The following is a 27,793-nucleotide window of genomic DNA, read 5'->3' on the forward strand; positions in this document are numbered from 1 at the left end:
AAGTGAAGAAGAACTAAAGAGCCTCTTGATGAAAGTGAAAGAGGAGAGTGAAAAAGTTGGCTCAAAGCTCAACATTCAGAAAACTAAGATCATGGCATCCAGCCCCATCACTTCATGGCAATTAGATGGGGAAACAGTGTGAGACTTTATTTCTGGGGGCTCCAAAATCACTGCAGATGGTGATTGCAGCCATGAAATTAAAAGATGCTTACTCCTTGGAAGGAAAGTTATGACCAACCTAGATAGCATATTCAAAAGCAGAGACGTTACTTTGCCAACAGAAGTCTGTCTAGTCAAGGCTATGGTTTTTCCATTAGTCATGTATGGATGTGAGAGTTGGACTATAGAGAAAGCTGAGCACTGAAGAATTAATGCTTTTGAATTGTGGTGTTGGAGAAGACTCTTGAGAGTCCCTTGGACTCCACAGAGATCCAACCAGTCCATCCTAAAGGAGATAAGTCCTGAGTGTTCATTGGAAGGACTGATGTTGAAGCTGAAACTCCGATACTTTGGACACCAGATGCAAAGAGCTGACTCATTTGAAAAGACCCTGATGTTGGGAAAGATTGAAGGCAGGAGGAGAAGGGGATGGCAGAGGATGAGATGGTTGGATGGCATCACCGACTCAATGGACATGAGTTTGGGTAAACTCTGGGAGTTGGTGATGGACAGGGAGGCCTGGAGAGCTGCAGTTCATGGGGTCACAAAGAGTTGGACATGACTGAGCGACTGAACTGAACTGAATTTAAGAAGCTGCAATGGAGGTGTAACTCCACAGTGCACAGCACTCTGAGGAAGAGATTTCAGCTCTTTTTCCTTAGTCACCAGCCTTGGGTGCTCAGCTGTGGTTTCAGCCCCTCCTCGGGGTAGATTTCCTAGTGGGGGTAGCTACCTGTGTCCTCCTGGGACTGCAGAGTGGGTCCCAGCATTCGCTTCTTAACAGTCCCCTTCACTTCTTAATAGAGAGAGGATTTGTGCCCTCCTAAGACAGCAGGGAAGGGTCTGGACACCCACTGACAGATTCACTAGTTGCAGAAGTTATCTGTACCCTCCCAGGACAGCAAGGCAGGTCCTACTGATGGATCTTCTAGTAGCAAGAGCTTTCTGCATGCTCCCAAGGACAGTGGAGCAGGTCGTGGCACCTGTGGGTGGATTTTCTAGTTGGAGGAATTATCTGTGTCCTCTTGGGACAGTGAAACAGGTTTCTGGCACTCGCTGGTGGATTTTCTAGTCACAGATGCTATCCTTGCCCTCTCAGGACAGTGTGGATAGGTCTTGGGTCCTGCTGTTGGAGCTCCTAGTAGCTGTACCTTTCCACACCCTTCCAGGTCAGCAAGGGGTGGGTTCCATGACTCACTGGCAGGATTCCTAGTGGGGGAAGCTGTCTGCACCCTTCCATGTCAGCAAGGGGTGGGTTCCATGACCCACTGGCAGGATTCCTAGTGGGGGAAGCTGTCTGCACCCTTCCAGGTCAGCAAGGGGTAGGTTCCATGACCTACTGGCAGGATTCCTAGTGGGGGAAGCTGTCTGCACCCTTCCAGGTCAGCAAGGGGTGGGTTCCATGACCTACTGGCAGGATTCCTAGTGGGGGAAGCTGTCTGCACCCTTCCAGGTCAGCAAGGGGTGGGTTCCATGACCTACTGGCAGGATTCCTAGTGGGGGAAGCTGTCTGCACCCTTCCAGGTCAGCAAGGGGTGGGTTCCATGACCTACTGGCAGGATTCCTAGTGGGGGAAGCTGTCTGCACCCTTCCAGGTCAGCAAGGGGTGGGTTCCATGACCTACTGGCAGGATTCCTAGTGGGGGAAGCTGTCTGCACCCTTCCAGGTCAGCAAGGGGTGGGTTCCATGACCTACTGGCAGGATTCCTAGTGGGGGAAGCTGTCCGCACCCTTTCAGAACAGCAGGGGCAGGACCTGGCCTCTGCCTATGGGTCTGGAAGATACAGCCAGTGGCTACCTCTGGAGCTCATGGTGGTGGTGGCAACTCCTGCCCACCTCTGGAGTTCCTGTAGATGGTTTCCTGTTGCCTGGGAGTCCTCACAGGGAAAGAAGTTCTTATGGTGGTCCACTTCTCTCCTCATATACCTCCCAAAATGGTGCCTTGCTTCTCTGGAAGCCCAGACACCTTCTTAGTACACCCTCCACTGCCACATCCTAACTCTTGAACTTTTCAGGCTGTTTCCTCAGCTAACCCTCGTCTTCTCCCTGTGGCTGAGATTTGGAGTCTGAGCTTCAGGACCCAACCCCCACTCTCACCAACAGAGAAGTTGAGGAACACAGAATGGCGGTGCCAATCCTCTGTGAAGGTTACTCCCCATTTTGCCTCCCACGAGCCCTTTGCTGCTCTTCCCCTTTTCAGGCACCAAAACTCCCCCTCCATCCAGTGCACTTTCTCCCATGGTGAGCCGCCTTCCCAAGATGTAGAAAATCTTCCTCCTTCACAGATCCCTCCCTTGGGCACAGGCCCCATCCTGATTCCTTCTTTTTACTTTTCCTTTTGTCCTACCCAGTCACATGGAGGTTATCTTGCCTTTTCAGATGTCTAAGGTCTTCTGTTGGCACTTGGTAGCTGTTTTGTTTGAATTGTTCCACTTAGAGGTGTATTTTCAATGTTTCTCTGGAGGGAGGTGAACTTTTCTGCCATCTTGATCCTGACTCTGTATGGCTGTTTTTTGAATGACCTAATTTTCCAAAGTGTCTCATCCCTACTTCTCTTTTGGGCCTCAGCTGGTCTACGCTATATTTCCACTCCATATCTCTTGCCTTAGACATCTATGAGTTTGTAGACATGTTGAAGCCTTTATGAGTAGTACCTGCCTCTTTTCGTCTCTGTGTTTTGAGTTTGCTTCAGTCCTTTGGGTGTTTTCCAGACAGAACATGTGCATATAATGGTTCATAAAAAAGATCTGCTCTGCTCCCTCCAGTGCCAGAGAACTTGTAACTGAGCTGCCACTTGCTTGAGATCAAAACTGTCCCTGCACCAGGGAAGGGATGGGGAAATGGCAGGGGAAAATGCCACAAAACTTTCCTACTGTTTTGAATATAGGTTTTTCTTTATTTGGCATTTGGTTGGTTGCTATAAGCCTTGGAATATATTCCAGGAATATATTCTGGAGCTCCCCAAAAGCTGGTTCAGACAGCTTCTGCTTGTTTTTTGATGCTTCTGTGGAGAAATAAAAACTTGGAGTTTCTTAGTCTGCCACTTTGCTGACATCACTCCTCAATAAAGAGAGCTTTAAAAGCAATAGGAGGAAGCGGATGTTTACAAAGGTAAAGCACAAATTAATGAACAGAATTATGATGAAAAATTAAAGGTTAGCTCTTTAAAATGTATATAAACACACACACACACATATATATAATAGATAAATATTTCTTGATGCTACTGAACATAATTACAAATGAAGAAGGGAATGCAACAATATATTGTAGAAGGTAATGCATATGTGCATGTTAATGAATTAAATGTCTAAATAAAAAGGATATTTTCCTAAAAAACATGAATTTTTAAGACTGATGTAAGAAGAAAATCTAGAGAATCTACAGATACCTATAAGTATAGCAGAAATTACAGCCATGTGTGCCAGGGTGGAAAATGACATTCAAGAGGCTTTTCAAAGTACCATGCATCTACAAAAACATTTTATGTGTAGTACAGTTGACCCTTGAACAATAGGATTTGAAATACACAGGTCCACTTAGATGCAGAATTTTTTCAATAAATATACACTATCACACTGAACAATCCACAGCTGGTTGAATTTGCAGATGCTTAACCAAGGATATGGAGGGACAACTAAAAAGTTATATGCGGATTTTCAACTGTGTGGAAGGTCAGTGCCCCAAACCCCCCACAGTGTTCAAAGGTCAACTGTATATGTCTACAGGTAAATTTTAAAATACTTACAGGAATATCAACTCAATTTAGGAACAGAGATTTAACATATGATATAATTTATTACAGAACATATAAATACAGAGAAATCTTCTTGATTCATATTATGTCAAAACACAAAGAGATCTAATGTATTAATATATTTAATAGAATCTACATGATATACATTAGAAATGTGGGAGAAGACCCAACATTATCACCTAACCATTGGATAATTTATTACTGAATTTCATTGAATTGGCTCATGGTTCTTGGAATCTTTGTCCAAGTTATGACTGTTAATAGAGGTCACAGTAATGAGGAGAGGCAGCTAAATTGGGGATAGATTTCTTGGTAGAGTTTCCAGCCCTCCCTAAGAGAGATCAGTGTCTTCCAGCTGATCTCTAGAAGGAACTGTGGATGTGGCACACCTGGAATGCGGGTGGTGGGACAGTGGAGACTGAACAGGGCTTGGGTATTATCTGAGGAAAGCAGGCAGATTCCTGGGGCTCACCCAGGGTCTCCACAGGAAAAGGGAGGACCTGCAGCACTCCTGAATCCTATATACCAGGGCTGCATGGATGGGTGGAGAGATGGAAGGTGTCCACGAAGGACAGAGCCCTAGAACTAAGGAAATTTTTCCAAGGGACTCCATAGAATAGAAACGTATCCTGTGCTCAGTCTCCCCACCCCCAGTGCTGGTCAAGGGGCCTCCTGGAGTAAAGCTCTGAACAGAGCCAATTCCCCATATGCTCTCGGTCCAAAGAGCATGAAACCAAGAGAAAACAGTACAGTTCCAGTAATATTTTTCTTATTTATTTTCCCTCCAAACCTGCCTCCAAATAAACCTTCAAAACCAGAGGAGGTAATATATAGGTCATCAAGGTAGGCTGGGAGGGGACAGAGGAAAAGCAGAGGCACAGATGCTGAGAAATCAACCATCCTTCCTTTGCCAGGACAGGCTTCCAGCCTAAAATGGGGCTGGGCCATGCAAGGGAAAATATTAATTCTAAGTCTGCATTTAATATTAGACATTGAACTAAGAAGTCCTGTATAACAAAAAGATGGGAAAAGACTATTCTTAAAACAGTGGCACAAGACTTCCCTATAGGTCCAGTGGTTAAGATCACCTTTCAATGCAGAGGATGGGGGTTCCATCCCTGGTAGGGGGGGTGGCGGCTAGACTCCCACATGCCTGTGGCCAAAAAATCAAAACCTCATACCTCACTTAACAGTATTTAGGGGGATAGTGGGGGACAAACAAAACCACACTGGCTAGATCACAAGATATATTTACACCAATAAACCGGCTGTCAACAGATTTTTAAAAGAATTATAAATTAAGCATGAGCAAAGCAAACAATAATTTCTTAAGTGTATTGCCCACCATGATAAAATAGGATTTATCTCAGGAATTCAAGGATAGATCACAGTAGGAAATTATACATCACAGTTATAGGCTAAAAAAAGGAAAATGATCATCTATCTAGAAATTGAATTAACAAAGTCTCTTCTTATTTCTGATATGTAAAAAAGCCATGTAGGGTCAGCCATCTGATTTATAATGAGCTGCTGAAAATAAATTCCATAAATTGGTGATATTTGTTATTCAACTCATGACCTAGTTCCCAGAAAATGAGAGTATGTATGTACGTATGTCTGTATTTAATGGAAGTAAAAGAATGAGTTACAATTACATTATACTGAGAGTGCAAATCATCCTTCCTGATGATTTGCAAGAAGCACTCCTACCATAACGAAGAACCAGGGAATGCTGCACACTGTTATCCCCAATTGTTTTTCATTTTCTGGAAGTTGAAACCAATGAAATAAAACAGAAACATGAATAAAACCAATAAAAGTGAAGATTAAAAACCCATTATAAGCAATATGATTATAAGACTAAAATCCTCAAGAGTATTTACTAAATAATTAGACACAGTAAGATTAGCCTGGCTAGATATGATAGTGGGCAAATGTATCAACAAAGAACAGCCATAAACAAACAGTTGGATAGTTTCCCCACATACCAATGAGTTAGAAAGATAATGTAAAAATGATCCCAGTCCTAACAGCTCCACACTTATAGAAACAGGAAAAATCTTAGAAAGAAATGAGTGATTGTCTATTAATAAAATGACAAAATTTTACTAAAAGCCACGACTGAAAGCATGCAAGAACACACGTGCCACAGGGATGTAGGAAAGACTGACCACCATTCAGCATTTGGTCTTCTCAAAGTCATATTTATGAGCATAATTCCAACTGACATTTCACATTATATTTTTAGAAATTTTGAGAATGCAAATGATCCTAAAGCTCATGTGGAAGAATAAACTGGTAAGTACTGCAAAAAAAAGCTAACCAACCATTTGAGAAGTAAAAACACTGGACAGCTGCCTCACAATCGTACACCAAGATAAATTCTGATAGATTAAGAATCTAAATAGAAAATATAAAAATAAAGTACTCCAGAAAGAAGAATTGGAATTAAGCTTAATCCTCATACTGTACTTTTTCCTACTCTAGATTTTGGGATGTAATAATAAACAAGAAACAGGTTCTTTTCTCAAAGAATTTATATTCTAATGGTGGTTTCCCCACCATCAGGGATAGGAACAGAGTCAGTGAATTAGAAATGCAGACAAGTTCATGTCAGATATAGATAAGTGCTATGATAAAAATAAAGTAAAACAAGAGAGTGAAATAAAAAAGGCATAGGTGACCAGAGTAAGACCAGGTGAACTGCCTTCAATAATATATTTACACTGTGATGCTAAAAACATGAATATCTAGAAACAACATATTGCATCAAGAAAAGAGCATGTGCCAAGGCTATTGACTCTTTCTGAAGAGTAGAAGGAAGGTATGCACACTGCAGGCACGATGAGAGAAAAGGACAGTTGTAAAACGAGAGCAGTTAGGATGGGAGGAGCCAAACCCTCTAGAGGGAGAGGATGCCAAGGTGAAGGTGACTCCTGAAATGCTCAGGGACCCACTTTCCACTTTGAGAGAAGCACAGAATGAGAAGCAGGCATGTGGGACGGCCCCTTTGTAAATGGCAAGATGAAGACGTTTCTGTGTTTTTAATTAAGGTATAGGGTAACATCATCAAATGTGAATGAGGAGTGATGCCTGAAGTGAAGATATGAAAGTGTTCTTAAAAACAGGGGAAGAATTAACATGATTAGGGAGAACAGATGATTTTATGAGCCCAAATTTAAAGACAGGTGATTTTCTCCATCCTCAAGGGATGAAGTAAATATATTGATAGATTATTTACAGTAGCCTAAAAAATGATGACGTTCAAAGCAGGTGTTACAACCCTAAAGCTAGCATGTAATTTACTGTTGGTGGGAGTAAAGATTGGCATAATCCCTCTTGGAAAGCAATTTATCAATGTTTCTTACTTAGCTGAAAGTAATTTGGAGGCAATGACTAAACAAGAGTTTGGGAATTAAACACACCTGCACTCCAATCATATGAGCCTTATTAATTCTGTGGAAGTGTGACTCACTCAGTCCTGTCTGACTTTGCGACACTATGGCCTGTAGCCAGCCAGGCTCCTCTGTCCATGTGATTCTCCAGGCCAAGACGATTGGAGTGGGCTGCCATTCCCTTCTCCAAGCGATCTTCCTGACCCAGGGATTGAACCTGGGTCTCCTGCACTGTAGGCAGACTTATTACCATATGAGCCACCAGGGAAGTTACTAATTGTGTGGGCTTACAGCTTTCCTGGGAGAAAAAGGTGTTTGGCCAGAACCACCCTATAAAATACTGTTTTGGAAAAAGATAGCAGTCAAACCAGTGAGATGACTTAATTTGAATCTCCTGAAATAAGTTCTAGGTTCATTTTAACATTGCATGAACTTTCTAAGTACAGGAATGTCAACTTTAACAATTTCAAGTCATATTCAACAGCAAGTAGGAATTTCACAAGATATTTTCCAATAAATTTTGCAGTAAGCTTCTCAGGCACAACATGGCTACATTGTTTTGATGAAGATGACTCAACCTCAGACTCCCAGGATCTTTTCAGAGAAAGTCAAGTACAATTTTATGAAATCATTACCAACTCCTAGCATCAGGATAAAAGGTCCAAAGACACAAAATTCATGGCTTAAAGAAAAGATCACATTACAAAGTACTCTCAGTGGGGCAGGTAAGATATTCAATGTCATAAGGTGATTGGTTGACTTGAAAAAGAAGATGGGAAGATGGGAGAGGGACAGACAGCAAGAGAAGTTCAGCCTGGCACCAAAGGAAACAGAAAGATTGTCTTAGGAACAGGATCAAGCCTTGTGAGCCTCTTGGCAGCCAAGATCCTCCTAGTTCCTAAAAAGGTTTGGCTCCTCAAAGGAAATTTTCCAACAGCCCAAGTCTTATTTTAAGATGGCATGTATGCCCTATTCAGAGCATTCCCTTACCCCATCTGGTGATGAGTACCAGAGGTTTGATTCACTGTCTCATTCAGCTGAGCCAAGCAGGTAATCTCAAGGTAGTATCAGGCCAACATAGGGGTTGTAAGAGTCATTGAAAAGGAGTTCATGATTTAAAACAACCTTTTATCACTACATGAACATGGTCCCTCGCCAGCATCTTTGTGACTGACTACTTCTGCAGTCATCAGAGGAATGGATTAACGACTTCCCAGAATAAGTCTGAGATGATGTACAAACCCGCATCATGGAGAGCTCATCCCCAGCCAGAGATCCTCTTCTGCTCTTGATAAAGCAAAAGCCCTTGATGATTTCTGCTGTGATGGCTAGACACATCTGGGAAAAGGAGCCCAGAGGAGCTAAATGGTGACTAACCTACCAGCTTGAGCAACTGCAGGATACTCGAGGTGAAGGTCAATCCCAGTCTCCAAAGGAAAGAAGAACTCAACCTTAAGGTTCCAGGGACACAGGTCAACTAGCTTCTTAGGACACAGCCAGTAGGAAAGTAATCTCTGTTGGACTGAGCCTTCATGAGCAGTGTTTTACAAGCAGGAGACTGACAAGCCCAGTGCTCCACGAACCTCCTTGTGGGTTTAATCCACTCAAGTTTTCAGCTGCACCAGACCCCCTCCAGGACCAGGCACTGGTAGACCTATTTGCTAAAAGGATACAAACACTGGCCATCTTTTTCTCGCCATGTCACCAGCGTGATCCAGAAAGTACAACAGTAAAAAGAGAAGAGAGGGAAGTTAAGAAACCCTACCAAGGGGTGGATGCAGGGTGACATTCATACTATGTTATCGAAATACACAATACATATAGTGTGCCTGAGAATATCTTGTGGAATATATAAATGGTACTTCATTTCACACAGGATAACACTGAATATGTAGTTAGATGAATTTAATTAAATTATCAGTATGTTCAAGCACTAATGTGCCTTCTGTCCAAAAATTCAAATTATTTCAAATTCAAATTAATTTCTATAGCTATGTGAGCTTTTTTAAACTGAAGGCAGAAATTTCTAGATTAGCCAGTTTCAAAGGAATTTAGATGGCACATTATAGCTGATAAACACATGTGGAAAATGGTCTGTTATTTAATTTCCTTTCTGACAGCCTGTATAGCTCCACATGTAAGAATTGTTTAAAAAATATGAGGCTCTAAATAAATATCTAGGGGCTGTATTGACATTTGTTGTTACTGAGCCACGAAGTCATCTCTGACTCTTTTGTGACCCCATGGACTGAAGACCACTAGGCTCCTCTATCCATGGGTTTTCCCAGGCAAGAATATTGAAGGGGGTTGCCATTTCCTTCTCCAGGGGATGTTCCCAACCCAAGAAGAGAACCCACATCTCTTGCATTGCAGGCGGATTCATTCCACTGTGCCACCAGGGTAGTCCATACTGAGATCTACTGTCGTTCTTCAGTTGCTAAGTCGTGTCCAACTCTGCAATTCCGTGGACTGTAGCCTACGAGGTTCCTCTGTCCATGGGATTTCCCTGACAAGAATACTGGAGTGGGTTGCTGTGTTCTTCTCCAGGGGATCTTCCTGACTCAGGAAGATTCAGGAATTCAACCCATATCTCCTGCTTGGCAGGCAGATTCTTGAACACTGAGCCCCCTGTAAAGCCCATTTGAATAAAAACAGTATGATTTGGAAATCCATTTACTGATTTAAGAGGCTATTTGAGATGTGTAATGAATGTAAATTTCACTTTGGTTGTTATTGTTTAGTCCTTAAGTCCTGTCCAACTCTTTGCTACCCCAAATTCTGCAGCACTCCAGGCTTCCCTGTCCTTCACTATCTCCCAGAGTTTGCTCAAATTCCTGTCCATTTGAGTCAGTCAGTCAGTTAGATGGATGCTATCTAACAATCTCATTCTCTGCCACCGTCTTCTCCTTTTGCCTTCAATCTTTCCCAGCATCAGAGTCTTTCCCAATGAGCTAGCACTTCACATCAGGCTGCCAAAATATTGGAACTTCAACTTCAGCATAAGTCGTTCCAATGAATATTCAGGATTGATATCCATTGGGATTGACTGGTTTGCTCTTGCAGTCCAAGGGACTCTCAAGAGTATTCTCCAGCACCACAGTTCGAAAGCATCAGTTCTTTGGCACTCAGCCAAGAATGCACTCTTTATGGCCAACTCTCACATCCATCCATACATGACTACTGGAAAAACCTTGCTTTAACTAGACAGACCTTTGTCGGTAAAGTGATGTCTCTGCTTTTCAATATGCTGTCTAGGTTGGTCATAGCTTTTCTTCCAAGGAGCAAGCGTCTTTTAATTTCATGGCTGCAGTCACCATCTGCAGTGATTTTGGAGCCCAAGAAAATAAAATCTGTCACAGTTTCTACTTTCTGCCCATCTATTTGCCATGAAGTGATGGGACCAGGTGCCATGATCTTAGTTTTCTGAATGTTGAGTTTCAAGCCAGCTTTTTCATTCTCGTCAAGAGCCTCTTTAGTTCCTCTTCACTTTCTGCCATAAGGGTGGTGTCATCTGCAAATCTGAGGTTGTTGGTATTTCTCCTGGAAATCTTGATTCCAGCTTGGCTTCATCCAGCCTGGCATTTCACATGATGTTCTCTGCATGCATGCATGCTGAGTTGCTTCAGTCATGTCCAGCTCTTTGTGACCCCATGGACTATAGCCTGCCAGGCTTCTCTGTCCATGGGATTCCCCAGGCAATAAAACTGGAGTGGGTTGCCATTTCCTACTCAGGTGATCTTCTTGACCCAGGGATCAAACCCACATCTCTTACGTCTCCTGTGCCACCTGGGAAGCCTCTACATATAAATTAAACCAAAAGGGTGACAATGTACAGCTTTGTCTTACACCTTTCCCAATTTTGAACCAGTCAGTTAGTTGCTCCATGTAAGGTTCTAACTGTTGATTCCTGACACATATGCAGGTTTTTCCGAGGTCAGGTAAGGTAGTCTGGTATTCCCATCTCTTTAAGAGTTTTCCACAGTTTGTTGTGATCCATACTGTCAAAGGCTTTCATGTGGTCAGTGAAACAGATGCTTCTCTGGAGTTCCCTTGCTTTCTCTATGATCTAACAAATGTTGGCAATTTGATCTCTGGTTCCTCTGCCTTTTCTAAACCCAGCTTGTATATCTGGAAGTTCTTGTTTCATGTACCGCTGAAGCCTAGCTTGAAGGATTTTGAGCATAACCTGACTAGCATGTGAAATGAGTACAACTGTTCGGTAGTTTGAACATTCTTTAGCATCGCTCTTCTTTGGGATTGGAATGAAAACTGGCCTTTTCCAGTTCTGTGGCCATTGCTGTTTTCCAAATTTGCTGACATATTGAGTGCAGCACTTTAACAGCATCATCTTTTAGGATTTTAAATAGCTCAGCTGGAGTAAATTTCACCAGAGAGTTTTTCTAGATAATTGTAAAAAGTTTACTATTAAAAGGATCCCATAGCTTATTATTAATTATTATTTAAATTCTATATTATAATTTACAGTCAGTATTAGCTGTTACATAATTTTAATCTCTTGGTTTTTCTTATTCTTGCCTGTTTTATGGTTGAATTCCAACACTTTCAAATGGAGTTTGGAAATTAATTACAGTTCTTTAATTCATATTCTATCATCTTGTCTGCTATGGTCCAAATGTTTATGTTCCTTCAAATTCATACTTGAACCCCAATGTGGTATCAGGACATGAAGCCTTAGTTCATGAGGGTGAAGCCCCATGAATGGGATTGGTGCTCTAATAAAGGAGACCCCACAGCGCTTCCATCAGGTGGAGATACAGTGAGAAGACTCCTGGCATGAATGAAGATGCAGGCCTTCCCTGGACACTAGCTGCTGGCACCTTGATCTTGAACTCCCAGCCTCCAGAGAGTGAGAAATAAGTGTCTGCTGTGGGCGTTTGTTAAAGCGATCTGAGTGGACTCAGATACTGTCCTAACAGAGTGAAACCTTTCTTCTTAGATACACTAAATGTACTCTAACCCTGGTGAGAAAATAAACAACATAAAAATAAAAATGGAGAGAACCCAAGCAGCAAGAAGCCAAGAAGGCCGAGCCAATTTTCATTGATATCTGCTTCCTATGCTTTGCCCCCACTACACACATGTACACACACACACACTCTCTCACACACACACACACACGTTCACGCACACATCCATTTCTACCTACATTTTTGGGGAGGGAGGGCAGGTAAATGAAGGACATGACTTCCTATTTTATGCTTACATGGCCTCTGGATAATCTTTTGAATGACCAATTTTTTTACTTGTCAGAATTTCAAAACTTTTCAACCACATCTCTCACTTTCAGGCAAAAACACAAAATGCTGAAAATATCCCAAGGAAACATTATCTAGATTCTTTTTAGAGTAACACCATGGCTTAGTTGACCTGTGCCACTTTTTTCTCTTACAGTTAAGTCTGATATTTGCTAAAATTCCAAATCTCATTCTATATACTGGTGTTTTGAGGAAGTTACTTAACGTTTTCCAATTAAGGCAGTGTTAAATAATTCCCTTTACTCTTCCCGAAGCACTGAAGTTCACAGTGGTATGGATTTAAATACACATTATTATGATTACTCTTTAGCCCTGTTGGAGTCTTAGTCAAAGATTCACAACAGGGACTTCCCTGGTGGTCCAGGGGTTAAGAATCTGCCTGCCAATGCAGGGGGCCCAGGTTCGACCCCTGGCCTGGGAACTAAGCTCCCACTTGCTGCTGAGCAACTAGGCCCATGCACCACAACTACGGAGCTCATGCTCTAGAGCCCACAAGCTGCAATTACTAAGCTTGTGTGCCACAACACAGACCTACGCAGCCGTAAGTAAATTAAATGCTAAAAGAAGAGTCACAAAATTTGGAGATAAACCTTTGCTCCAAGATAACCACCTGTGCCCCATTCCTGACTGTGAGGCAGACACACTCACTCTAAAACAAAACAAAAACCAGTGCTAAGTCAACACGAGACACAGACTGCTAAGGTCACCATGCCCTGGAAGTCAAAACCACTAAGAACCAAAACCACTAAGAACCAGCAGTGGTGGAACATCACGGGAAGGCTTGGTGGCTTCCAGGATAACCCGGGAAGCCCAGGGATCCTCAGGGCTCCAGACAGCAAGCGCTCTGGTTTCCGAATTCACGAGACTTCATTATGAGACCTGGCGAGAGGTTATTCTCACCAGGAAGCCTCATATTTACTCATCCCCATAAACATTGGTGGCGCCACTTCATAAAGCTCTGTGGAGACCATACCGTATGTCAGCACACGTACACCTTTTTTCAAGTCTGCAAATGGCTTTAGGAAACTTTACTGAAAGCCTCTAAAGTAGGAAGGTGATATTAATTGTAGGCCTTTGTGGTTATGATATGGGAAATCCATCCTGAGGGAATCTGTTCTTATAGCCCAATTACATCAACTCAATCCAACTCTCAATCAATCTCAATTTCACTTGCTTGAAAAACAGCCTTGCTTTATAGTAACAGTAATGCTCTGAATCTTAGATTTATAAGATTCTTCTTCTTCAGAGTTCAGAATGTTTCATGGATGTCTCTTAATTAATCGGAGGACATGGCCTCACTTAATATAATCAACTCCAGTAAAACTCAAGGCCAACGTGCCATGCAACCATGAACCCAGCCCACAGGGCAGACAGACCTGAGCCCGTACAGCACCGTCCCGTCAGGGTGGAGGCGGATCATGCGGTTCTTCACCGTCACTCCGTGCACAAATGACTTTTTGTCATTTAAGAAATATGTGTCAGGCACCCAGAGCTGGTCAGCCACTCGATTGTCCAGCGTGAGGTTGAGAGGGATCCCAGAATAGGCGAGCCTTTTATCTCTCCAGTATTGTTGAAAATACATGGTCAAGGTGTAATCCTGGGGGGAAAAAAGAAAAGAAAAATGGAGTTTGTGTTCAACCACAGGCAAGTTTCCTCCACAACTGGCCCAATTCAGGTTGGAATCCATGAGAAATGGGTTATTTTCGGACAGGGTTAGGAAGCAGTGGTTGCTTTCTTGTAAATGCAAACACTGGTTTTAACAGGTGTACATCATGTCTATAAGCAGTCTGTTTTATTTAGGTAAGAAGCAGACTAGACAAATTGGCATTTAAGAGACACCCTAAATAAAAGCCAAAAAAAAAAGTCATCATAAAATTAGAGTGCTGGCAGGGAACCCAGGCATTAGCCTAGGTCCTCCTCCTCCCACCAGGCATACCTATGCCTGAGCAGCCAACAATACGCCAGTCCTGGCTACAAACTCTCAGCAGTTTAGACTCTTCCTTTCCTTCCTTCCACACTCTGCACGGCTGTAGATGGAATCCTCTAGAAAAAATCACCAGCTGGGGACAGGATGACCTGCAGGAGGTCTCTCTGCATCACGTGTCATATTTCCCTTTCCTTCTAGATTGCCAAGGCCATTACTACATGCTAATCGGGCCCTGTCATCACCTCTAGAGGAAGATACTTAGAGAAAATAGGACTAAAGCCGGATGTGGGAGGAGGCACTAGACTAGGTGCAACCCCCACAAAATAAGCAGCGAAATAGGCAGGTGACCCCATGTTTTTGTTTTGCAAAGTAGTTAGTGAAATAAGAAAGTGGGGTGGGGGAGACAAATCAGAGGCTGAGCATGGAAATTCTATTTTTAAATTTCTATTCTTTTCGGCAATCACTATTCAAGTTCAGAGTGATCAAGTCTAAAAACCCATTCATGGTCATGGGACATCCTGAACTGCATTGTGGAAGGATCCAATCTGAAAATCCAAAGGAGTCAGTAAACTCTCCAGCCAGGGAGGAAGAAATTACTGTTGTTACAGGCAGGAGCACATGGGCTCCACACCGGCAGAGCACATCCGCTGTGCAGGCAGTGAGGGGCAGATGGCAAGCCAGTTGAAGGATCTTTCCCATACATGGGTCTCCTGACATCCCATCCAGTTCTTCTCGCCACCTCACAGGGCAGTTCTCAGAGCTGCCCGTGTCACTGATTGTTGCTGGCCACAGGAGTGCTGGAGCAGAGGAGCCTCCAGAATGACAAAGCACACCCGCACTCCTCTCCAGGTGCTGTCACAGACAGAACTAATACATACTTCACAACTACAAACAAAAGAAAGTTTAAGCCAGTGGGCTCATAAAAAATCAGAGAGGGGGAAGCAAAAATTGCAAAAGGCCTGAGGAGCCCTTTTTGTTATATTTTTTTATTCTATTCATACTCGCTCAGTCATGACCGACTCTTTGCGGCCCCACGGACTGTACCCCATCAGACTCCTCTGTCTGTGGACTTCTCTAGGCAAGAATATTGGAGTTGGTTGCCATTTCTTTCTCCAGGGGATGTTCCCGACCCAGGGAGCGAACCCAGGTCTCCTGCATTGAAGGCAGAGTCTTTACTGTCTGAGCCACCAGGGAAGCCCTTTATTGAAGCTTTATTGCAACTAGAAAGAAAGTTAGCATTTGAGTGGATGCGAAGAAACAGGCATTTTTTTCCTGCTCACTTCCATGGCAAAGGTCTGTGCCTGGGATTAACTGTGTGAAGCCCCCATACACACACATACACAAAGTCCCACCACCAATTAAACATCCTCAGAAAGCAGGTGGTACTGAAGCCTTGGTCAGCTAGACACAAGGCAGGGGAATGAAAAGTCACACAAGCACTGTTGCTTTTACTGAACTGATGAGAAACCCCAAGGAGTGCAGTTTTGCTGGAACATTGGGTGCAAGAGGGGGAAAGTACAGAGTGCTGGGCAAGGCTGGACTGCAGCAGTGACCAGAAAGTGGGAAACTCGAACACTGGCTCCAAAGCCAATGAACACTGATGGTTTCTAAGCAGCAAGTGACATAACCACGTGTATCAACCATGTCTTTTACTTTTTGATTTCTCATGCTTTAACATGCACCCTCCTCTTGGTGTCTGCTGGTGACAAACTCTCTTTTCAATGAGAGCTGTCTCCTTATCTGTTGGCCTTGCCATACCTGAATAATAATAAAACCTATGTTTTAAATTCAAGCTGTGGGTGAGGAAGATCAGCTTTGCAATGGTGAGTTCAGTGGGTAACAGGGATGATGAGCAAAGCCCTCAGCGAGTGGGAGATCCTGTTGGGGGATGATGAGGGCGGACAGAGAAAAGGGATCTTGGTTAGCAAGCCACAAGTAGTAGGTTTGATGCAGACCCTCAGGATGTGGACGGGCCTGTGAAGTTCACAATCATGTCCCAGCACTACCATAACATCAGTAAATGTAGGTGATGCATTTTAAGTGAAGCATGCAAAGTTTTGGTGGCATAACAAGATTGAGGTAAATTAGAAGGAGCAGCTAAAGGATTTTCAATTTAAATATAAGTCTCTGAATTGCCTTCTTTTGAAATAGAAGAGGTTCATCTGTTTCTCCCCTGGTTTCTAAGCCCTCATCCCACGCCCGAGTCGTGAAGTCTAGCACCGCTCTGCCATCTCCCTTCCAGCTGGTGCTCACGTGGGCTGCCATGCGCGTGGAGGCGCAGCCATGTGTCAGCTGGCCCTGGGAGCCCAGCTGTCACTCAGCCTGCAAGCTCAGAGCAGGGTCTAATTTTGAGTTCTGCTGCTCTCCACAGCGTTAGCAGCACCGCTCAGTTCTGGTTTTGGGTGTTTGCTGAGTGACTTGACGGGACTGAGGTACAGGAGAGCTTAGGAAACACAGGGATAAAAGGTAGCAGCACTTAAATGCAAATCTGCTGCATGGGCTGTGCCTTGGAAAACAAGGGTGCTGGGACTTCAGTGGGACACTACTCAGCATCTCACCTCATTCTCCTGCAGAGAAAGAAGAGGCAGATGAAGGAATAAAGGCGGATAAAGGAGAGGTGATTGCATGGGTACAAGCCCCCTCTGCTCTCTTGGGCGGTTGTGGGGCCACGGCGCTGACTCCTGGGAGGGGTGTTAGGGAACACCGTTCACACTGCCAGCAGCAGCTAACATGTTTTGATGACAACAAGGGCCAGGCCTTGTGCGAGATCATCTTATTTAAATACAAGGCAGGGATTGCTGTTGTTCTCATTACCTTAGGAAGAAGGAAACATTTGGAGAGTTCATATACTTTGCTTCCCCACCCCCACTTACACAAGCAACTGGGGGAACTTGGATTTGAAGTTGAGGCTGTCTCCCGCTAGGATGGAGCTCAGCCTCTCAGCTCTGGTGGGGTTCCACGCAACACAGACAAACCAGCCCAGTGGGTGAGGTCTGCACAGACGTCCCCAAGAAGGGAGGGTGCAGCCATGTACAGTAGCTTTCTTCAGGTGAGTGAAAGTCGCTCAGTCGTGTCAGAATCTTTGTGACCCCATGGACTTTACAGTCTGTGGAATTCTCCAGGCCAGAACACTGGTGTGGGAAGCCATTTCCTTCTCCAGGAATTTTCTTTTAAAGGGGAAGAATAAGAACTATGGTACCACTAAAGCCCCTCATCCTGCAGACACTTAGCACAGCTCTCTGTAGACAGACGCCTTGTAAAGCTCTGTTTCCTCCAAGGGGTCCCAGGCAAATTGCTGGTTTCCGGGTTTGGAGTGATCTGTCCTAGATCAAAGAACATAGCCATGAGGAGATGCAATCTATGTGGACTGGCAAGTCTGCCAGCACTGGATTTGAGTCTGTTCTCAGAAAAAGAAGAGAGCTTGAGACTGTAAAAGCTCCAGGAATCCACAGAGATCTAGATGGCAATGGGCTAGAGGGGAAAAGCAGGAATCATGGACTCCTCAGGGAACATAAGGTAGAGGTAGGGAAGTAAGCTTTTGGTCTTTGACCTCAGCACTGGAGGAGGACTCAGGTACAGTCCACCCTGAGAGCACTCAGCTTTCTGTTTATGTCCAAGTCCAACCACTGAATGAGGCTGGCACTGGGAACTTGGGAGGCCCTGATTAAAAGCATCGGTTTCCTAGGAGACAGGATTTAGTGGAGGAAGGACAGGCAGTGACAGGGGACAGGGAAAATGCAAGTGTATCTTCATCCAGATTTCTCCAGGCCACTGAGAACTGGGGCTCTCTAGGGTATGATGCATAAACGTGAGTTTTTCAGTTTGAGTTGGTTCAAACTATGATGGCTCATCCGGATTTCCCAGCTGGCACTAGTGGTAAAGAATCCGCTTGCCACTGCAGGAGACACAAGAGACTCAGGTTCGATCCCTGGGTCGGGAAGATACCCTAGCATAGGGAATGGCAACTCACTCCAGTATTCTTCCTGGAGAATTCCCAGGACAGACGATCCTGACAGGCTACAGTCCATGGGGCCACAAAGAGCTGGACACAACCGAGTGACTGAGCATACAAACACAACAGCTCATTAAAATCACTGGGTGAATAAATAGCAGTGAGATGCTCCCTGAACTACCTCCTACGTTAATGGATATAAAAACAAAAATAAACAACTAGGACCTAATAAAACGTAAAAGCTTCTGCACAGGAAAGGAAACAATAAACAAGATGAAGAGAAAACCCTCAGAATGGCAGAAAATCGTGCAACTGAAAAAGGGTTAATCTTCAAAATATATAAGCAACTCATACAGCTCAGTATCAGAAAAACAAACAACCCAATCAAAAAATGTGCAGAAGACCTAAACAAACATTTCTCCAAAGGAGACATAAAGATGGCCAATAAACATGAAAAGATGCTCAACATCACTTGTCATGAGAGAAATGCAAATGCGAAACTGTAATAAGATATCTCTTCATACCAATCAGAATGGCCTTCACCAAAATTCTACAAACCGTAAGTGCTAGAGAGGGTGTGGAGAATGGGGAACCCTTCTGCACTGTTGGTGGGAATGTATACTGATACAGCCATACAGAAAACAGTATAGAGATTCCTTTAAAAACTAGGAATAAATCTAAGATACAACCCAGCAATCCCACTACTGAGCATATACCCTGAGGAAATGATAACTGAAAAAGATACATGTACCCCAACATTCACTGCAGCATTATTTACATTACCCAGGACATGAAAGCAACCTAGACGTCCATCAACAGATGAATGGATAAGGAAGTTTTGGTACATTTTTTGAATAAAATATTACTTAGCCATAAAAAGGAACAAATCTGAGTCAGTTGTAGGGAAGTAGATGAACCTAGAGCCTCTTACACAGAATGAAGTAAATCAGAAAGAGAAACACAAGTATCACATATTAACACATATATATAGAATCTAGAAAAACGGAACTGATGAATCTAGTAGAGGACAGACTTGTGGGCACAGCGGGGGAAGGTGAGGGTGGGATGATTTGAGAAAGTAGCATTGACATATATAGTATAAATATGTATTGACATATACAGTATAGTAGACATGTATAAAATAGAGTTAGTGGGAAGTTGCTAAAACACATGTAGCCCAGTCTTGTGCTCTGTGGTGACCTAGAGGGGTGGGATGGTGGGAGGAGAGGGAGGTTCAGAAGGGAAGGGATTTATATTTATGGCTGATTCATATTGTTGTGTGGCAGAAACCAAAACAGAATTGTAAAGCAATTTTCCAAATAAAAAATTTTTTTAAATCATTAGGTAAGATAAAATGTCTAGAATCTCTCTCTCCCTCCACCCTCTTCCCTTCTCTCCCTTTGTTATAAAAAGCTCATGATGAACTTGGAATAAGCATGAAAAAATATTGAGGAATTATATTCAAAACAAAGACTCCTTCTTACAAAGAATCTTACTAACAAAAGCATTCAATTAAAGGGCAATTCATGCCTCAGGGCTTCTCTTAGGGATCATAAAGTCCTTTGATAACTTAATGAAGTCAGGGCCCTCTCCATTCTCTCCTTTTTTTACATATGTGTATTAAATCAAACAGCAAGAAACACTGAAGTCCAAGGCTAGGCCTGTCCCTGCTGGCTTTATACTGCCTTCACAAAGTGAAAGTGAAAGCCACTCAGTCATGTTCAACACCTCCAGGCCAGAATATTGGAGTCGGTAGCCGTTCTCTAATCCAGGGGATCTTCCCAACCCAGGGATCGAACCCAGGTCTCCTGCATTGCAGGAGGATTCTTTACCAACTGAGCCACAACGGAAGCTCAAGAATACTGGAGTGGGTAGCCTATCCCTTCTCCAGCGGCTCCTCCCAACCCAGGAATCGAATTGGGGTCTCCTGCATTGCAGGTGGATTCTTTACAGCAAAATACTACTAGGTAGGGCTCCATAAACGAGTAAGTCATTTGTTTAGAATTTGTGTCATATTTTCTCATTGAAAAAACATGACACGAGAGTTGGTAGGTTTTACCCCATATTACAAAATTCCATTTCATACAAAAGTCAGAAGCCACAATTTCTGAGTAAGACATGAGCCCAGCCCATGATCCCATGGTTGGGAGTCAGTGTGCTGAGGCAGCAGAGGATGGAGCCGGGAGGGGCAAAGGGGCAGGCATACAGTCTGAGGAGGCTGGGAACAAGCATTCTTAAATATGAGGCATTCAAGGACCAAGAATCTGTGCATAGGTGACTGTCCTTCTAAAATCCCCTGAGAATATACAAACAGCAGCAGGAACAACAAATAACAAGAAAATAAAACCCTTGGGTGTATAACTCAAGCAGCACAAATAAATTGTAATAAGAGATAAACAAAAACATTTCTTCCTGCTTGTGGAAATTTCTTGGTATTTATCACATTAAGATGAAAAGAATACATATTTGAAAGTGGAAATACTGCTCATTATTCTGCAATTAGGTAACTGACTAGATTTCCTGAGCACAGGAAATGAAAAAATTTACTAACCCTGAGAAAGAAAGGCAATCTTGAAGCCAAATTTAAATATTTAACTGCAGCTGTGAAATCCACAGGACACCTGCATTTGCATCTGGTTCAGCAAGTTTATGAGACCAAAACCTCACAGGTAAGTTGTTCTTAGGTCAGGAAAGACAGGAAATTGTTTCAAGAAGCTTACATAAGCCCTCAGTGGTGGAGGCTTCCTTTGCAGGCATTTCTGCAACTAAAATTAGGCTGGGGAAATCTTGGCACTTCTTAAAACGAAATTTATTTAGAAAATCTTAATCCATTCCTTTCAATGGTCAAAAAATGAGTATCCAATGCTGCATCCATCTCCCCTCCCACAACAGATTTTGCTGGTACCTAGGTTTCCATTTGTTGAATCCATGTGGTTACAATCCAGCAAAACCCTGCAGCCCACCCCATTCACCCTCATCCCCATCAACATAATACAAAGGCCCCCTCCATGCCCCTTGCCTTTGGCTTGTGGAAAAACTGATATCTCCCAGGCCTCCCTGAGTAACAGAAGAGCAGGCTCAATCTGTTCATGATCAGGACAATAGAGCCACAGGATCTTTCAGTGTCTGATGCACATTCCTGGCTCACTGAACAGATACTATAATTGCCACCAGAGGGAAAAAGCTAACTGCATGATGACTAGACTGTAGCCATGATATAAGCTGCTACATCTTGAGCAATACTAAGTCAAAGAATGGTATTAACGTTAGCACTCATAATAATCTATATCTTGGTGGTGGTTTAGTTGCTAAGTCATGTCCGAATCTTGTGACCCTATGGACTGTGGCCCATCAGCCTCCTCTGTCCATGGGATTTTCCAGGCAAGAATACTGGAATGGGTTGCTATTTCCTTCTCCAGGGCATCTTCCCGATCCAGGAATTGAACCCAGGTCTCCTGCATGGCAGGCAGATTCTTTACTGACTGAGCTACAAGAGAAGCATCTCTCTATACCTTTGTGGGCATCAAAAATAATTGTAGCCCATACATATAAGCAGGCAACTAAAACTGTCAGCAAAGAGATGCTACAGGCACATTTCTCAGTATCTTCCACTCAGAATACACCACCCTATGTCAGCACGAAAAAGTTACAGAAGACAGACCTTTGCCCCTAACCCCAGAGAAATGGAATCATGTCTGACAAGTCTAAGCAGCTCTTTTGCCCCTTTCCTGTTTGCCCATTTCTGATTTCCTCGGGCCTTAATTAGAAACATGAGATCACTTGGTGACATTTAATCTAACTACTGAATGTATAAAATGCCTTGCCTAACCTGTTGATTACTTTCCTCAATTAAAAAGAGTAAGAATGAAGAACTATGTCGTTAAAGAATGATGGACTGTCTATTCCCAGCTTCCCTCTCAGCAAATCTGTAGGCAGACCATGTGGGCAAGACAAGCTTCCGAAGGAAGATCAGGAGAAGTCAGCAGGTCTGCACACAACAGAAAAATGATGAAGAACCTGACCTCCTACCATGAAGAGTAACTGAGATTGATTCCCTTCTTTCTCTTTAAAAATTGTCATGGCTGAGTGGAATCTTTGGACTTGGTCTCAGAACACGAGTCCACTTTCTCCCCAGATTAGTGGCTCCTCTGATGAAAGCAACTTTCCTTTATACCAACACTTGCCTTTCAATTATTGGCTTTTGAGCAGCGAGCATCTGAACCCGAGTTTGGTAACATGGTGATCTGTGAAAATAAAGCAGGACACCTCCTTCTGATCCCCTTTCCTCCTCCCTCAGTATCTGCCTCAGGCACTCAGTATCTGCCTCAGGCCGAGAACTCTGCTAGGTATTGTGGACCCAGAGATGAGGAGGGCATCATTTGTACCTTACAGTAGCTCACATTCTGGTGGGATATTCATAAAATCAAATCAAGTATAATGAAAGTGACTAAGAGAAGGCACTTTAAACTCAAACATGCCCAAGTTTCAAGTCTGCCTTTTCACTGTCTTAAGCACACTTAACCATCTGGAAAGTCAGCCTGACACACACTCTGAAGTGATTAGCATCACAGAGGGCACACACAAGGAGCCAAGATGTGTACAATAATGCAAAAGAAGTATATATTTAAGGAATATCTACTAAGTCTGGAGTTGGGAGGAAACTGGTGTGTGAATGCAGAGGAAGGGCGCTGAGATTTTCTGGTCTTTATATAGCTACTGCATCCACCAAAAGGCTCATAGTCTATAATTTTTACTCATCCACTTAAATGCCAAGTATATTTAGAAGATGAACCAGTCACCTCTGGATGAAATCTGGATGGGCTGCTGAAAATAGTTAACAAGTTCCCCAGTCCTCTATAGCCTCATGAAAAACTGGCAAAGGATATAAATTATTTTGAAAATTGCTTTTCATGTATGAAAAGTTACCATAGCTATTTTTCAGGAGTACAGTAAGTCTGAAATGCAAAATGATTATACTGATTTTCACTCAAAGGACAAAAAAAAACCTATGTAGAATCAGAAGAAATCTAGAATTTAACCTAAACCGAAGAGAACCAGGAAAATGTAAGAGATCCTTGGCCAAATAAATTTCCAGCAAAGGCTACTATGCAGAGGGTGATGGAGCAGGATGCCTCAGACCACTGAGTTGGCTTCTTTCCCTGTGTCTTACCTTTGAGCCTCAATAACTTCTTGTGGAGAAATGAAACTAAAAATGCTCATTTTAGAAAAGTGGTCTAGCAATTAACTGAGCTAACAAAGCTTAACACAGAGCTTGATTCATAACAGGTATTTCAGGGCCAGTCATCCTCCCCAGAACTCCTCAACACCCAATGCAAAAGAATCCTCTTTATTAGGTGGGCTCCCAGCTGACTGCTCCATGCCAAGTACACACCAACCTCCCCATCCCCCCAAAAAACCTACTGTGCTCTATTATCCCAAGACGCCAGCAAGAAAGACTCAGCCTAATGATTTGGTGCAGAATTCTCAGCACTACCAGAAGCCGACCTCATTCTTTGTTTCTAAAATCCCAAACTTCATCTTTTACTCAATATACAAATAAAATTGCAAGTTTGTTTCCTGAAATGTAACAGGTCACTATATTTTCCATAAAACATTTTTTTCTGCTGTGAAATATACTGAAATCACAAATTTAAACACAAATTTATAAAACAGCTATAGCACGAATAAAAATACCAAACCAGCCGTTGGGCCGTGATCCACTATGGCTAATCTAACCTTCGGGTGCTCTAGGACTCACCTCCACCTACCCCTCCCCATTATATAGTCAATTGACCCCTCTGTATACAAAGAACATTTCACTAAGTGTCCTGTGCACAGCCCCCCTTAATTGTAAATTGAGTCTCCCAAACTAAGCACTCAGGAACCAGGAGCAATGCAAGAAACATCTCCTGTTCTTAACTCCAGCCTCCAGTTTCTGTTCCTCCATCGGTCGTGCTGCGCTCTGGTGCTCAGTTCAGTTGTGCCTGACTCTTTGCGACCCCATGGACTGTAACTCACCAGGTTCCTCTGTCCATGGATTTTCCAGGCAAGAATACTGGAATGAATTGCCATTTGCTTCTCAAGGGGATCTTCCTGACCCAGGGATCAATCCTGACCCTGCACTGCAGGCAGATTCTTTACCACTGACCCATCAGGGAAGCCTCCTCCATCAGAGTCTCTGGCCTATTTCATTTTTCTGAGATGTCCACGGATGGATCCAGTGTCTTCTGAATCTGTCCATCCAGATGCCCCATATGCAAACCAAGAGTTCAATGTGTCTAAAATTAACTCATTATCTTTCTACTCCAAATCTCTTCCCCATTCTCTACTAGCATCTAGCCACTATTTCAGTCAAACCAAGACCAGAGGCTATATACAAACCTCTTCTTTCTTTCACATCTGAAATCCAGCATTAATTCCGTCACTGGGTTCTACTGACCCTGTATCCTAAATACCTTCAATATATAGATCTGGATTATGAGTCAGCAGCAACCGTAGGAGGGTAGGGAGTGTTTCCACTAATGTCCCCATGACGGTGGATTAGAGGTGAGCTCCTGGACTCCCAAACTGCACCCAAGAAGAATGCTTACCTATGCTGTCTCGAGTAGGCTACGTCCAATACCAGATTCTGACATATTACGGGTTAAACATAAAAACATACAAGATGACCAGATGTCTCACACTCCACATGGGAACAGATGTTCTAACTCAGCACAAACACTGTATGAATGAGCTGAATGTGCTTATAAACTGAGGAGGCGTTGTTTCATATTGTCCTTTATTTTAAATGAGTATTCACCTGAATAACACTCATTAAAGACACCAAACTCTTCAGAAAATTATATATACATATACACTCTGCAACATGTATGTGTGTATATTCAGATACAGAGCTTTATTTTCTAGCAACTATCTTTGATTAACAGGTTTATAAAGAGGATGAAAGTGAAAGTGTTAGTTGCTCAGTTGTGTCCAACTCTTTGCGATCCATTGGACTTTGCGATCCATTGCCTGCCAGGTTCCTCTGTTCATGGAATTCTCCAGGCAAGAATACTGGCGTGGGTTGCCATTTCCTTCTCCAGGGAATCTTCTCAATCCAGGAACTGAACCCAAGACTCCCGCACTGCAGGCATATTCTTACTGTCTGAGTCACCAGGGAAGCCCAACTATAAAAAGGATGCAATGACTCAAATTCGTCATCTATCCAAAGGAGCTCCAAGAACTGGCTGTGAGAAACAGCCACACTGCTCATGCAAGGTGCCTTCCACACCTCTGTATTTGAAGGATACTTGAGCTGGGAGAATATAACATCTGGGAGAAGTGAGGGATTTGTCCATGTTCTGATGGTGTAGCATTTCCCAAGCCTCTGCGCTTTTCCCTTGCTTGAGCACCGTGCCTGCAGATGACCATGAGGTTAAGAATTCTACATTCTGAAGTAGTCACAGTCATCCCTTGGTTTACATGGCTTATAGAGTTCTCATTATTGGCTTTACAGAACTGAGTGTCCCTCTGAATTCCTTCATCAGAACAGACAAGGCAAAAAATACAAAAATGCTTCAAGAAGGGCATATATTTATCATAAAGTAAAGAATGAGTATTTCCACTGTAAACCAAGAAACCTCACCCCTATAAATTTAAACCGTGGGTATTCAAGTGTCCTTGATTCTACACATCTATCTCTATAGCAGCATTTACCGCTGGATTTTCCCTCCTCAAAGACAACACATGTAGACTAGTGATGCCATGCGTTTTATAGTACTTTCAGTTTCCAAAAGTGCTACTTTTAGACAGCACATCTGTTCATTTCTGAGATCACATCTATTTCTGGTTTCTACCCAGAACTCATTAGGTTATTGCTAATAGACAAATCATAATACTAACAACCATACTTCATATAACTGGAAAATACTGGCTTGATAGCTTTTTGAATTGATATTAATTTCAGCAGAAATATTTGGATGGGGAACCCAGCAATGAATTACATGAAGCCATCCTCTGGGATATTACAATCACAGCCTGGGTAGCCAGAAAGAAATCATGATGCAGGGTTTCATACAATTAATCAAGTATAGTGCCCAAAGAGGGAGAAATCAAGTGCTACCAATTAGATAGGAGAGGAATGACACTTTGTTTCTGCTTTTCAATTTTTTTTTATTGAGGTAGAGTTAATTTTTTATATGTTCCAAGTATACAACATGGTGATTCACAAATTTTAAAGGTTATACTCCATTTGTAGTTATAAAATATTGGCTACATTCCCTGTGTTGTACAATATGTTCTTGATGCTTATTTTACACATAATAGTTTGTACCACTTATTCTCCTACCCCTCTCTTGCCCCTTCCCACTTCCCTCTCCCCACTGGCAACCACTAGTTTGTTCTCTATATCTGTGAGTCTGCTGCTTTTTTATATGTTCACTAATTTGTTGTAGAGATACCAGACCTTACCTGCCTCCTGAGAAATCTGTATGCAGGTCAAGAAGCAACAGCTAGAACTGGACATGGAACAACAGACTGGTTCCAAAGAGGAAAAGGAGTACACCAAGGCTACATATTGTTATCTTGCTTATTTAATTTATATGCAGAGTACATCATGTAAATAGCCGGGCTGGATGAAGCACAAACTGGAATCAAGATTGCCGGGAGAAATATCAATAACCTCAGATATGCAGATGACACCACTCTTATGGCAAAAAGCGAAGAGGAACTGAAGAGCCTCTTGATGAAAGTAAAAGAGAAGAGTGAAAAAGCTGGCTTAAAACTCAACATCAGAAAACAAAGATCATGGCATCCAGTCCCATCACTTCATGGCATGTAGATGGGGAAACAATGGAAACAGTGACAAACTATTTTTTGGGCTCCAAAATCACTGCAGACGGTGACTGCAGCCATGAAATTAAAAAAATGTTTGCTCCTTGGAAGAAAATCTTCTTTTGTGCATTTCTTTTTTTTTTCTTTCAGGATGGTGTTGCTTCCTGCCTCCTATACAATGTCACGAACCTCTGTCCTTAGTTCATCAGGCACTCTATCAGATCTAGTCCTTTAAACCTATTTCTCACTTCCACTGTATAGTCATAATGGATTTGATTTAGGTCATACCTGAATGGTATAGTGGTTTTTTCCACTTTCCTCAATTTAAGTCTGAATTTGGCAATAAGGAGTTCATGATCTGAGCCACAGTCAGCTCCCAGTCTTGTTTTTGCTGACTGTATAGAACTTCTACACCTTTGGCTACAAAGGATATAATCAATCTGATTTTAGTGTTGACCATCTGGTGATGTCCATGTGTAGAGTCTTCTCTTGTGTTGCTGGAAGAGGGTGTTTGCTA

The 27,793-nt window shown here is 42.9% G+C and overlaps 1 protein-coding gene across 2 annotated transcripts in view; it reads right to left on the reverse strand.

Annotated features, from left to right (window-relative positions):
- The window catches only part of GABRB3 (gamma-aminobutyric acid (GABA) A receptor, beta 3), a 91,310-nt gene extending 77,133 nt beyond the window's left edge, over positions 1-14,177 (reverse strand). Inside the window, exon 1 of one of the 2 annotated variants that reach the window (XM_010845806.1) lies at positions 13,963-14,177. In XM_010845806.1, the coding sequence (XP_010844108.1) occupies positions 13,963-14,168 (206 nt within the window). In that variant the 5' untranslated portion in view covers positions 14,169-14,177. The remainder of the gene's footprint in view (positions 1-13,962) is intronic. The other variant, XM_010845808.1, reaches the window with a different exon arrangement.
- Between the last annotated feature and the right edge of the window lie 13,616 nt (positions 14,178-27,793).

This window comes from Bison bison, unplaced genomic scaffold, assembly GCF_000754665.1.
Source record: "Bison bison bison isolate TAMUID 2011002044 unplaced genomic scaffold, Bison_UMD1.0 scf7180017864224, whole genome shotgun sequence".
NCBI classification, from domain to species: domain Eukaryota; kingdom Metazoa; phylum Chordata; class Mammalia; order Artiodactyla; family Bovidae; genus Bison; species Bison bison.